Source organism: Macaca nemestrina, chromosome 6 (assembly GCF_043159975.1).
Source record: "Macaca nemestrina isolate mMacNem1 chromosome 6, mMacNem.hap1, whole genome shotgun sequence".
NCBI lineage: Eukaryota > Metazoa > Chordata > Mammalia > Primates > Cercopithecidae > Macaca > Macaca nemestrina.
The window spans coordinates 173523555-173537131 of NC_092130.1; the positions used below are offsets into that span (position 1 = coordinate 173523555).

Here is a 13577-nt window from a genome sequence, read left to right on the forward strand (position 1 = left end):
AAAGAAGACAGGAAAATAAAAGATACAGGCACTGCAAATCAAAGTACATAAAACTTTTAATGAATTAACTTTACAAAAGACAAATGGCATCAAAACATCAGACGAGTTTGGTACAAAACTGGTCCTAGGCTGTGAAGACTAATTCTGGTGACGGATGGCAACGTGCTGCTGGCATGAGACACATGGAGCAGAGGGACGAGAGCCGTGGGTCCCAACGGGGGCCCTTGGACACCACTGGCAATGAGACAATGGGTGAGCACAGACTCCATGTGAGGGACAGAATCAACTTATTCACGAATACTGTGTGTTTGAATATCAGACGAGCAGATGCGGTTGGCGAGCTACCATATTTTCCAGAAAAGAACATGCACCAGAAGATAATATACACCCCCTAGTTTTATTGCCTTAAGAATGTGTGTGTGTTTCACCTCTCTCCTCTTTGTTAGTTCTCTCAATGCTTTTCTTCTATCACGCACGCTCCTTTTCCCTTTTGCTTAGGAGCAAGCACAGTGCAAGTGGCAGAACGATCTGGGCACACATCAGACACCAAACGGTATGCCACTGGGTCACGGGAACGAGTCTGCAGAGGCTCCATAGGACAGACAGAGCACGCACATCAAAAACAAGGGACAGAAGTTGCAGTCAGAAAGTGTGTGATACCTTCCTGAAAATACAGTCTTCTTGCCAAAATGAAGGTGACTCTTCAGGATGCCACATTGCTCTGGGAAAGGGACCTTGACATTTCTGTGTTTACAAAGTACGTCTTCAGGTCCCCCTTTCCTTTCACGTTGATTATTCCTCGACAGGTGCATGTGTATCCGAGGGTCTGCAGGACGAGGCTTGTCTCCTCCGTAACCTAGAAGGCACAGGAACACGGGAGAACGGGCTTAGTTAGTACCTACATTGATACAACCCATCTGACTCAAGGATGAAGAGCCAAAGAAAGGCACCATGCTCTTCAACCCAGGAATTCCACTCCTGAGAAGTCAGTAGAACAGTGAGAGTAATCCACAAGAAAGAAAGGTTGTAAAGGACAATGCTGTTTAATTCAGTGCAGGGATAGCGAAAAATTGGAAACAACCTAAAATTCAAGTAACTCCAGTGCTGCGATGATGCTATCATGGATGAGACAACATCGAACCATTTCACCCAGAAAAGGGATTGAGCCTGGATCCAGGCTATGATTCCAACCACATGATGTTATGTATTCACATTGAAGAGACCTGGAAAAAAGAGAGTGAACCAAAATAGGTTGGAGTGGTGGGATTCTGGATGATGTTTATAAATTGTCATGAATGTCTTTCATGAAATAATAAACATTAACACTCAATTTCAGTGTCGATGGGAGGAACACCCTGAGAAGGAGCACTCTCAACTCCCGCAAGGGGTCGCGTCCGTCAGGTTTGATGCCTGTGAGTGAAGGGGTAAAACTGGGAGAACTGTGGGAATTTGCACCGGTGTCCGCACGAGCATGATGTTCCCAGTTGAGTCTCAAAAGTCTCCTCACTTCACTGCATTGAAACGGGGGGCTAAGGAGGGCAGCCCCTCTTGCAGGCTGCCGGCTTGACAGGACCACTTACTTCCTGCCATTGCACCGACAGGCGAGGGCCCCGGCTGCTGAACCATGTCCAGGCCCTGCCGTCGGATGACGGTGAACTTGCTGGCTCCCATGGCTTCCTCCTCAGCAGAGATGCACTGTCCCGTACTGAGCCTTGCGCTCTCTCAGCTTCGGCGTGTGCTGCGCCTTCCCTAGGACACCCTGTCTGGGACTGCGGGCCCATGCCTGCCTGTGCTTGGGCTGCCTGAGTGTGGAGGAGCTGCAAAAGCAGAGAACCAGTGAGGCACACAGGCGTGGTCTGAGGGCGAGGCCTCAGCGTCTGAGGCCGGGGAAGACCCCTCTGTTGGCTACCTGCTCCTCCACCCAGTCTCCCCAGCTGGTGTCTGAGTTTGGGCAGACAGAAAGGCCTGGTAATGCTGCTTTGGAACCATAAGAAAAAGGCACAAAGGAGCAATCTTCTCCCACTTCATCTGAGAAGGCACCTGGCATGGCTGCAACAAGGGCACCTGTGAGACCTTGGCCACCTCCAGCACTGGAGTGACAAATCTGTGCCAGGCGGGTATGGCAGGGCTGGGCAGCTTGCAACCCACACAGCAGTGTTATGGCACACGGCAGTGTTATGGCACAGGGCACCGTTGTTCTGGCACATAGTGTTATGGCACACAGCAGCGTTGTTGTGGCACACAGCAGTGTTGTCATGGCACACAGCAGCATTGTCGTGGCACACAGCAGCATTGTTACGGCACACGGCAGTGTTGTTATGGCACAGGGCACCGTTGTTCTGTCACATAGCAGTGTTATTATGGCACACAACAGTGTTATGGCACACAGCAGCGTTGTCATGGCACATGGCAGCATTGTTACGGCACATGGCAGTGTTGTCATGGCACATGGTAGCATTGTTATGGCACACAGCAGTGTTGTCATGGCACACAGCAGCATTGTCGTGGCCCACAGCAGTGTTGTTATGGCAAACAGTAGTGTTTTTATGGGACACAGCAGCATTGTCGTGGCACACAGCAGTGTTGTTATGGCAAACAGTAGTGTTTTTATGGGACACAGCAGCATTGTCGTGGCACACAGCAGTGTTGCGATGGCACACAGGGGTGTTATGGCACAATTTTGGTTGTGGTGTGGCCCAGGGCAGGTGCAAAGGTGGGGGCCGTGTCAACAGCAAAGCTCCAGCCTCCTTGGGCTTGGAGACTGAGAAGGGCCTTGAGGGCAGATGCTGCTGCGGGGGCAGAGGCAGAAGTGCAAGGAAACCATGAGGGGTTGTGTTCATGAGAGCCCAGGACGGCATCCAGGGACGCCCAGAACCAGGGCAAATCCTCCATGCACAGATGTCAAGGACTGGCTATGGAAGAATCATCCACCTTTCTGCAGTGTCATGGAAGGATAGCCCCTAGCACAAGGTCCACGTGTGGGTCCTCGGGACCCTGATGAGCAGAGCAGAAAGGAAAGGGAGGCACAGGCGCCAGATGCCCAAGTCCTGCTGCTCTGGTCTGGCCCAAACCCTGGGAGGAGGGCAGGAACCCAGGGAGTGCTTTGCGTATTGGATAAGAACCTAAAGAAGATGAAGAAAACCAAGAAACTCAGGTTTGCAAATTCTGCCGTTATTGGATGAGTGACCTTCCACCTAGAGAACAAACCAATCTTTTGGTGCTTTGGGGGTTAACTGTTGAGGTATTTACCGGCGCTAATGTCACTGGCATTTTAAAACTATCCACTGGTGTTCGTCATGCCAAACCACCCGCTGATCAGCGCCGCATGATTAATGGGAAACCGGGAGGAAGAAGCTATCCATCTCGAGGCATGCTGGTTTCTATGCCTCCAGGCCTAGAAGAGGCCCGCGGGGTTGCTGAGTGGGCTTGCTCTGCTGTTCTCGGGGTTTCCAGGCTAGAAAGCATGCTGGGAGTTAAATGCCCTTTAATAAAAAGAACCTGTTCCTCAGGCCTAGGAGAAGCTTATTAATTGTCTGGGCATCGTTTTTGATTTTCCTGGCATCTCACCACTATTTTTTGCACATAAATGGAAAAAAGAGCTTACTGGAGTGAGGAAGCAAGCCACACCTTCGGGTTTAAAAACCCACCCAAATGCAGCCCTTCCAGCTCCTGTGCTAAGGGAGCAAACACAGGTCTACAAACATGGCTCCCTAGTGACAGGCAGAAACCTGTCTTCTTTCCCTCCAGGGATCAGAGACAATGGAGCCGCTGCAGGTGGCTGACCCGCCCTGAGTCACATGGAGCTTTATGAAGCCCAATATCCTCTTCGAGACACACATGAGCTCAAACACATTTCAAACATCAACCTCTAGCAGATTTACGATCTCCAGGAGGGAGCACTCTCCATGACCTGCCTCACTTAAATTGCTTTTGATACTTATCCCAAGTGCTTGAAAGCTTCTTGGGGAGCTGGAAAGCATATTAAAAACTGCCATAAATCTTTGGACTGTTCCGGGTGTTGTGTTGGGGACATGGGCTGGCCTGCAGGTGGGAAAGTGAGCCCTTGGTAGGGGCAGGCCTCTCTTCCCTGCCAAGAGAAGAACCGGGGTTGTCCAGGATTGCTGGAGCATCCCTGGGCATCGGAAGTGGCTAGCGATGTTTATGCAGAAAGTCCTGGAAGCCTTGGTACCCTCAGGAAATGATTAGACTAGGCTGCCAAAACGCCCCACGATTCTTGTTCTAGCTGGGCAACTGAGCAGTCTCCACAGCGCGTGGGAGGAGCACAGGACATGGGTACGGAATATTCTGTCACTGTCAACCTGGGCTGAACCACTGCTCTTTTGTAGTTGAGGGATAGTTTCAGCGTCATCAACTGAGCAGTTGCATGAGAAGATTAGACTAGTTTCAGCACAGCTTTAGTAACAGACTTTTTTTTCTATTATCTTTTCGGTGATTTTAAAATACTTTTAAAAATATATTATTAGTGCTATTGTAACATACTTTAACCATGATTATAATTGATTTAATGAGCAATGGAAATAGTCATACAAAATAATTTTAGTTTTCTCCAACCACTGCTTTTCATTTGTCAGACCTTCCTTTCTCCCCCTTGGGTGGATTTCAGCACTGCCATTCATATCAACCTTCTATTTCACATCTGACCTCTCCCCAGCCTACCACTTCCCCTCATCCCAATTCAGCTTGAGAGAAGAAGGTGGGGGGTTGTGTCTGGTTTTGGATGCATGATCCCTCTCGCTTGCAAAGTCCTGTTCAAGGTATTGGCACCAGGAGAAGTAATAAAGGTGGAAGAGGACACCACTCCCGTACCGAATGCTCAGGGCTGTTGTGCCATCATGCTGGTTGCTGCTGGATCATTTGTTTCCACAAATGCAATAGCCTTTATATTGTTAGAATTTTGTTGTTGTTAACAGTCAATGCAGAAACTGACATTTCCCCAAAAATTGTTCTCCAAAAGATTTAAGTAAATTTCAAGGTTTACTTTTTTCCTTTGTTTTAATATATTAGTATCCTTATTATACTTATTTATGGATCCCAAGAGAATAGACATGGTTGATGAAGGCAGTGCAGACCACACACTGCATTACCTGTATTTTGTCCAGGACTCCGGTGCTGTCCATCCTACTGGCCACATTGACAGTGTTGCCCCAGATATCATATTGTGGCTTCTGAGCTCCAATCACACCAGCTATCACAGGTCCATGGTTAATACCTGTGCCACATCAGAGATGAGTTAGCAAGATTCATCTTATAGCCACTGTCTTTTTTTTTTTTTTTTTTTTGAGATGGGGTCTTACTCTGTCACCCAGGCTGGAGTGCAGTGGAGCAATCTTGGCTAACTGCAACCTTCACCTCCCAGGTTCAAGCGATCCTCCCACCTCAGCCTCCCGAGTAGCTGGGGCTATAGGCACACACCACCACACCTGGCTAATTTTTTTGTATTTTTAGTAGAGACAGAGTTTTGCCATGTTGCCCAGGCTGGTCTCAAACTCCTGAGCTCAGGATATTCACCTGTCTTGCCCTCCCAAAGTGCTGGTATTATAGGAATGAGCCATCATGCCCGGCCATGGCTACTGTCTAAACAGGATGGTTTCATAGGACCATTCTTGAATCATCATTATTAAACAAACATAAGCCCAACTCATGAAATTCTAAAACAAAGAAAAATAATTCCTCTTATTTTTCCTACTCAAAAATGTTAAAATATCTGTCCTCTTTTATCTTCTAGACCTTGATTCATGTTTATATGACCATTTGTCATTTTGCATAAGATAAAATGTGTATGCTTTAAAAAACTAAAGGATTACAGGTGCACCTGTAATCCCAGCACTTTGGGAGGCTAAGGCAGGTGGACTGAGATCAGGAGTTTGAGATCAGTCTGGGCAACATAGTGAAATTCCATTTCTACCAAATATATATATAAATTAGCCAGGAGCCAGGTATGGTGGCGCATGGCACATGGCTGTAGTCTCAGCTACTCAGGAGGCTGAGGCAGGAGGATGCCTTGAGCCTGGGAGGTGGAGGTTGCAGTGAGCTCAGATAGCATCATTTCACTCCAGCCTAAGCAAAAGTGGGAGACCCTGTCTCAACAACAACAACAACAACAACAACAACAACAACAAGACATCAAAACTAAACATAATACAGTGGTTTTTCTGTGTTGCTATACAGTTTTAGGCAAGAGATGATTACTATACTATTTTGCAAGTGTTTTAGAGTAAATGTTGATTTTGAAGCAAACGTTTTTATTTTAAATGGCTGCACTACATGGATGTATGCCACTGGCTATTCTGCCACTGTTGGACTTTAGGGTTCGCCCTGATTCTGTGCTGAAAGAACAAGCACAACTACCCCCGCAGCCACACCAGCAGGGCACTTTCCACTCCCCCGTGCTGTTCTCAGTGCTTTACAGATATACGTGCACTCCTCTCATTCTCAGGGCATGCAGGCCAGGAGGCCGAGGGAGTGGCCTCACACAGGGAGCAGGTGGCAGACACAGGCCCCAAAGGCAGGTGGGTGGCTCTATGGAGTCTTCTCCCGAGGCCCCGACTCCCCCAACTCCACAGCAGGCTCTGGGCACATGGCCCTCTCCCACCTTGAGGCTCGCTGCCTTGGACAGCATCCCCACTGGCGAGCCTGCTGAATTCAGGAAGAACATGTTTTTGTGTTTGTGGTGATGGCTGTCATTTCTAAACCATTTTCCAAAGGACTATCCCAAATCTGCATTGCTGCTGGCAAGGGATCCCATCTATGTCAGCATTAAGAAAGAATCCTGACATGTGTGAGAATGAGATTTTGATGGGATACAAATCTGGGGAAATTGTTCTCATGGGAAGATGACTGGCAGGGGAAAAGTTGAGGGTAGAAGAGAGAAGACTGAGGGGGTCCCTGAGCACCTCCCACTTAGAGGAAATGCCAGGGCCATCAGCGGGAGAGCAACCGAGCTCTCCCACAGGAAGGGGAAGGGACACACAGCCAGGTTCCAGGCGAGCCTCGGAAAGCCTGTCAGGTTTTGCCGCTTGGGTTCTTGGCCCCCTTGAAGCTGGGCTTGACTGCTCAGCGTTCATCAGAGTGAGGAATGTCAGTCCCGGGTGACATAAGCCTGCTCACGCACTGTGTTCTCTAAGGAAACTTAACCACCAGGTCGCTGGAGCCATGCTTGAAGCCAGCTCTCTTCAGCCCAGCTGGCCCAGTTCTTGTCCAAGGTTTCCTGGACCCTGGGGTATCCAGGCGTTAGATACCAAATACATATATATATATATACACACACACACACACACATAAACACACATACATATATATATACACATATATAAATTAGCCAGGTGTGGTGGCACGAGGCGCATGGCTGTAGTCCCTGCTACTCAGGAGGCTGAGGCAGGAGGATCTCTTGAGCCTGGGAGGTGGAGGTTGAGGAAGTGTTTCTTCCCCAGGTGAGCAGGTGCCCTGGGCCACTGCTAACTACAGAGGTGACAGACGTTGTGCTGACCTCCCCCTTTTAATAACTGCAATTATAAAACCACTGCGATTCCATGTCTACATCTGAGCTTTGACCCTGTGTGGAAGGTGGATATGGCTTCTGCTGTCAGGAGCTGAAGCTTCAAAAGATTAATCAACTTCTCTAATCAAGAAGCAGCCGGGGCTCTTTCCCAGCTCCAGTTTAACAGGCAGGATGGTTCCTGGTCCCATGAACTGCAAATGCGCAGACCGTGGATGTTCTGGGAGTCAGGGGAAGGAGGACCATAGATATAGAAATAGGGATACTGACACTAATTGATTCTTCCCTCTACATTTTCTCCTGGGTCCAGGACCCCCACCTTCCTGCATTAGTTGGACTGTATATTGATGAGGGTATCTCTGGAGATTTAATTTCTGACTGCTGAACTGCTTAGTCTGCTACAGCTGATTGTAGATCTTAGGCAAAGCTTTCCCTTATTTATTTATTTATTAAAATTTTTTTTTTTTTTTTTTGAGATGGAGTCTTGCTCTGTCGCCCAGGCTGGAGTGCGGTGGCGTGATCTCGGCTCACTTTAAGTTACACCTCCTGGGTTCACGCCATTCTCCTGCCTCAGCCTGGGACTAGCTGGGACTACAGGTGCCCTCCACCATGCCACCAATATATATATATATTTTTTTCCAGTAGAGACGGGGTTTCACTGTGTTAGCCAGGATGGTCTTGATCTCCTGACTTCGTGATCCACCCGCCTTGGCATCCCAAAGTGCTGGGATTACAGGAGTGAGCCACCACACTCGGCCAAAGCTTCCCCTTTGCAATGGAAAGTTAGGTCAGGAAACAGCCCCAATACGGTTCCAAACAGTACCTTTGCAGGTACAAAAGAGGTAAGAAATAAATTCTCCTTTGATGTTGTGGTGTACTCAGGAAAACACACTTCTGGTTTAGGCATCTCAAATAATTTATTCCAGCTCTGGCACAGGTCAGAGCACCCAGGGGTCAGCCGCTGGACACTGGCCTGCAGTTCCAGCACTGCATCTGACAGTTCAGCTTGTCTTCTGGCCACTGCTGATCCCTGCTTGGTCAGCAGCTCTGGGGTTGGGGAAGAGCCTGGACTGATTATTGCTGGCAACAGGGCCATCTCTAGTTAGTGCAGGGGTTTGCTTGATTTGTGGTTCCAACCGATTCTACAGCCTGATATGCTGAAAAGGATGCTAGGAGGGAATTCACCTCATTATTTGTCCCATCGCTTTTGTCGGCAATATTATTCTTCTGCGTTGCTATCCCTGAACTGCCTCTGGATGTCGTGGTGCATGGAGGTAGAGCAGGGAAGCCCCTCCCTGGGAGAGACTGAGGGTGTGGGGAAAGAGAGACTCAAAGGCCAATGAAACGTTGAGTTCAGGCTTCCTTAGAAATCTAACAAGGCTGATATATGGGGTTGAGGGTAGAGAGCTTATCAGTTATTGGACAATCAGGGTAAAGTAGGCATTGAGTGTCAATCAACACGACTTGACGGAGGTCCATTCAAGAGTTCACGTGAATCTGAACAATATCACTGAAGTCTAGACCAGGAAAATGGCACTTTGGATGTAGTACGCATGACTGGCAAACAGTCGTTCTGGTCCCATGCTGCAGTGCAGGGCAATATTACTTTGGTCTCTCTAAGTTTGATAATAGAAGAGGTCATTCTCCCACTGCGATAGTTAATACTAAATGTCAAATTGATTGGATTGACAGATGCAAAGTATTGATCCTGAGTGTGTTTGTGAGTGTGCAGACAAAGGAGATTAACATTTGAGTCACTGAATTGGGAAAGGCAGACCCACCCTCAATCTGAGTGGGCACCATCTAATCAGCTGCCAGCGTGGCCAGAATAAAAGCAGGCAGTCCTGGCTGACACGGTGAAACCCCGTCTCTACTAAGAATATAAAACATTAGCCGGGTGTGGTGGCGGGCACCTGTAGTCCCAGCTACTCAGGAGGCTGAGGCAGGAGAATGGTGTGAACCCGGGAAGGTGAGTTTGCAGTGAACCGAGATAGCACCACCACACTCCAGCCTGGGCAACAGAGCGAGACTCCATCTCAGAAAAAAAAAAAAAAAAAAAAAAGCAGGCAGAAGAACGTGGAGAGACTAGACTGGCCTAGCCTTCCAGCCTACATCTTTCTCCTGGGCTGGATGCTTCCTGCCCTCCAGCACCAGACTCCAAGTTCTTCAGCTTTGGGACTCGGACGGGCTTCCTTGCTCCTCAGCTTGCAGACGGCCTAATGTGGGACCTCGCCTTGTGATTGTGTGAGTTAATACTCCTTAATAAACTTTCCTTTATATATACATCTAACCTATTATATATACATCTAACCTATTATATATACATCTATCCTATTGTTTCTGTCCCTCTAGATAACCCTGACTAATATGTTCATGTAATACATTTTTTTTTTTAAAGAGGCATAGTAGCAAAATTTGAGGAGCCCATTTCCCAAGCTGTCAAAACAGTGTAGAGTCTCTGGGGTCAAAGGGACATGCCCATGTTTGGTGTGGTCATCTCATCTTTGTGTAAGGTAGCGCCCCCAATAGGGGTTTATGATGCACAGAAGTGAGAAAGTAGAAAGAAAAGTATGGCATTTTGGGAGGCTGAGGTAGGCAGACCACTTGAGGTCAGGAGTGAGAGACCAGCCTGGCCAACATGGTGAAACCCCATCTCTACTTAAAATACAAACATAAGCTGGGTGCGGTAGCACAGGACTGTAATCCCAGATAGTTGGGAGATTGAGGCAGGAGAATTGCTTGAACCCAGGCAGTGGAAGTTGCAGCAAGCTGAGATCGTGCCACTGCACACCAGCCTGGGTGGCAGAGCAAGACTGTCTCAAAAAAAAAAAAAAAAAAAAAAGGAAAATACGAGTAAACACTGGCAACTAATAGTACAAGCAGAGAGAAACACATCTCATTTGTGAAAGAGATGTAACATATTTTGGATTTAAATGAAATTCAGGACATACCCATAGCAAAAGAAGAAGATGGCTTTAAATATGTAGATTTCCTTTTAAAGTTGAAATTTGTATGTAAGAGAGTGTTAAAAACCATTCAGATGGAATTTGTTGCCTGAACTGCTCTTATATAAACTGACTGTCAGAAGAAGCAAAATGTGTTGCCAAGAAAACCATAACATGGTCAAGGAAGCTCTTAGAAATCTGAACGGTTGCAAGTAACTGTGCACACATCGCGACCCAGCTGTGTGTTGACTTGATGACTTAAAACACACATTTTAAAAAATAACAATTTGTAAAAGGCAAGTAATGAAACATGCTAAAAAAAATCAACTTAAAGTCTGTTAAAAACTTAGAAATCTGGAAGCCTCTGTTTTCAACCAAGCAAAGGTTACTTTTATTTATTTATTTTTTTTGTGACAGGGTCTCTCTCCGTCACCCAGGCTGGATTGCAGTGGCACCATTATGGCTTGCTACAGCCTCAACTTCCTGGGTTCAATAAATCCTCCTGCGTCAGCCTTCCAAGTAGCCGGGACTACAGGCGTGCACCACCGAGCTCAAATAATTTACTTTTTGTAGAGATGGGGTCTCATCATGTTGCCCAGCCTGGTTTCAAACTCCTGGACTCAAGTGATCTTCCCACCTCAGCCTCCGAAAGTGCTGGGATTATAGGCATGAGCCACCGCACCAGGCCTAAAGGTTATTTTTTTTAAACAATATTATAAAGAAAGCTGGATTTTTATTTTTTCTCTCTAGGATTTGAACACAATCTGAAAAGCTGTCAGTTTCAGAACCTACCCCACATTTGGTGGTCTTACAACTTGTGGCCCCAGGAAGCTGGGACTGTATTGCAACAATTCTAAGACCTACCTTTTTTTTTTTTTTAAAAGAAAACAAAACATATTTACATCTCTGAAATATGGATGCATCTCATCGTTAGTGGCAGGTCCCAGTTTCATTGGCAACGGCCCATAAAATAATGCAGCTGCTCTCTGTGGATGTCTCACAGTGAATGAGCAATGCACGACAGCTCAAGGCTGTGCGTGCCGTGCTTGTGGACGGGACCTTGGCTGAGTGCCGGCAGCCTAGGTCCAATCAAAGGGGTGCTTTTTCTAATTTGTCCAAAAGTGTCCTTCCTTCTGTCATCCAGTCTTGCAACGGGATGCATTTGGAATTGTTCTACTCCAACACTGAAAGGATCATCAATGTCCCCTATGACTTACTCCTTATTCCACATCTTTGCCACAACTGAGACCTCTTTGCAGAACGTACCTACTCGCAATTTGAAGTCGTTGAAGGAGTGCTTGTTGATGGCATCCAGCTTCGCTACCAGGGCAAAGGCAAACTCCACCATGGTGCCAATGTGCATGTACTGCCGCTCGGGCTCCTGAGAACACACACACACAGGCGGACGGAAGTTAGAGCATCACAGCGGGAAACTTCCCCTTCATCCCAAACCTGAGCTTTAGGCCGAAAGGAATGCTGGCAAATTCTAATGCTGCAAGGCACGGCAGACGTTCTGTAAGAATCAAATCCCATCTCAAGGAAGCACTGTGTGGCCAAGGTGAGACAGGAGGCGCTAGGAGACACTGACTTCCGTGTCTCAGGCCCCCTCAGGCCAAAAGCATGATGTGGGCTAAGGCTGACCAGGGGGAACCTATACTGTATTAGTCCAAAAATCACCAAGGGAAGCTGGCTTTGAGGAGGGGCTGGCGCCTTCTTCCCTCTTTTCCCTTCCACAGCTGGCCTTTGCCTTTCTCTGCTGGGCTCTAGCTCTGGTGGCCTGACCGCTAGGGGGTGCCCGCTCCTTGTCCTTGGGCAGCCAGTGGGGATGGCCCATTGGGAGATGCTGCGGAAAAAGAGAGTGGGGAGGAGGCTTGGGGCCTCGTTCCTCCTCTTCCCTGCTCACCGCATGCTTTCCACAGGGGTCAGTCTTCTTCATGGAGGACAAGGGCTACTGCCCCGGGTGGCAGCTACTGTCTCTGCACTGCAGCTCTCTCTAGCTCTGGGAACATCCCCCTCCTTTTGCCCTTTTAGGCCTTGAAATGGAGGATTTTAAGCTGAATTGTGTCCCTCCAAGTTCATATGTTAAAGTCCTAACCCCAGTCTCTCAGGATATGACCATATTTGGAGACAGGGTCTTTAAAGAGGTGATTCAGATAAAATGAGCTTATATGGGTGGGCCCTAATCCAATATGACCAGTGTTCTTTTAAGAAGAGGCAGTCAGGACCCAGTCACCCACAAAGTGAAGGCTGTGTGAAGACACAAGGAGAAGGAAAGAGGCCCAACAGGGAGGAAGAGAGGCCTCAGGAGAGACCAACCTTGCTGATGACTTGATCTTGTCCAGTCTCCAGAACAGGGAGGCAATTAACTTCTGTGGTTTAAGCCCCCTGTCTGCAGTACTTTGTTATGGCAGCCCTAGCAAACTAATATAGAGGGTAACAATTCCCTCATTTACTCGTCCTCGAGGGCTGTGTCATCCCATGAGGATGAGGGAATCACAGAGCTGAAGGAGAGAAGTCCTGAAGATTTCCCAGTGGGAAGAAGTGAACATTTCTTTGCAGATTTCCTATGAATTTGTTGATCATTCCTGTTACCTGTTTATATTTAACATTAACTTGTAGCACTTACTATATTTATATTTTGAATTTCACCTTTTAAAAGTTTCTATTTTTTGTTACATTATTACTATATGCATAGAATTCATTTAATTCATTTAAATATCCTGAAGGTTCCTGCTCCCCCAATACTTAATGATTCTGTGCACCAAAATGGTGTGGAGAATCGTTTCTGTTCCAGCCTGCCTGGTGAGCTGCTGGGCCTTCGAGGTTTCACTGACATGCAGTCCCAGGCCTGCCCGGCATGGCTGCTTGGCCGAATGGCCATCTGTGTTAGCTCGGAAGCCAGGGCTGTGTGTCTTTTCAAGTCGGCATCCCTCATTGGTTTGTGAGCTCCACCAGGGTAGAGACCTTGCTCTATTAATCTGTGTCTCCACAGCAGAATAAAGTCCCTGACAAAGAAGAAGAACTCAATAAATGTTTATTGAATGACTATACTTAGGTTGGCAGTAGGATCACCAAGAGGAAATGGCTGGGAAGAATGCAGGCAGGGACTCATTAAG

General features: G+C 47.5%; 1 protein-coding gene across 1 annotated transcript in view; it reads right to left on the reverse strand.

Moving 5' to 3' along the window:
- Positions 1-363: 363 nt before the first annotated feature.
- LOC105489474 (adenylate cyclase 2) overlaps positions 364-13577 on the reverse strand; it is a 425178-nt gene continuing 411964 nt past the window's right edge. The window contains exons 23-25 of the mRNA XM_011754299.3: positions 11728-11842; positions 5106-5230; positions 364-856 (exon numbers count right to left, since the gene is read on the reverse strand). Of these exons, the coding sequence (XP_011752601.2) occupies positions 704-856; positions 5106-5230; positions 11728-11842 (393 nt within the window). The 3' untranslated portion in view covers positions 364-703. The remainder of the gene's footprint in view (positions 857-5105; positions 5231-11727; positions 11843-13577) is intronic.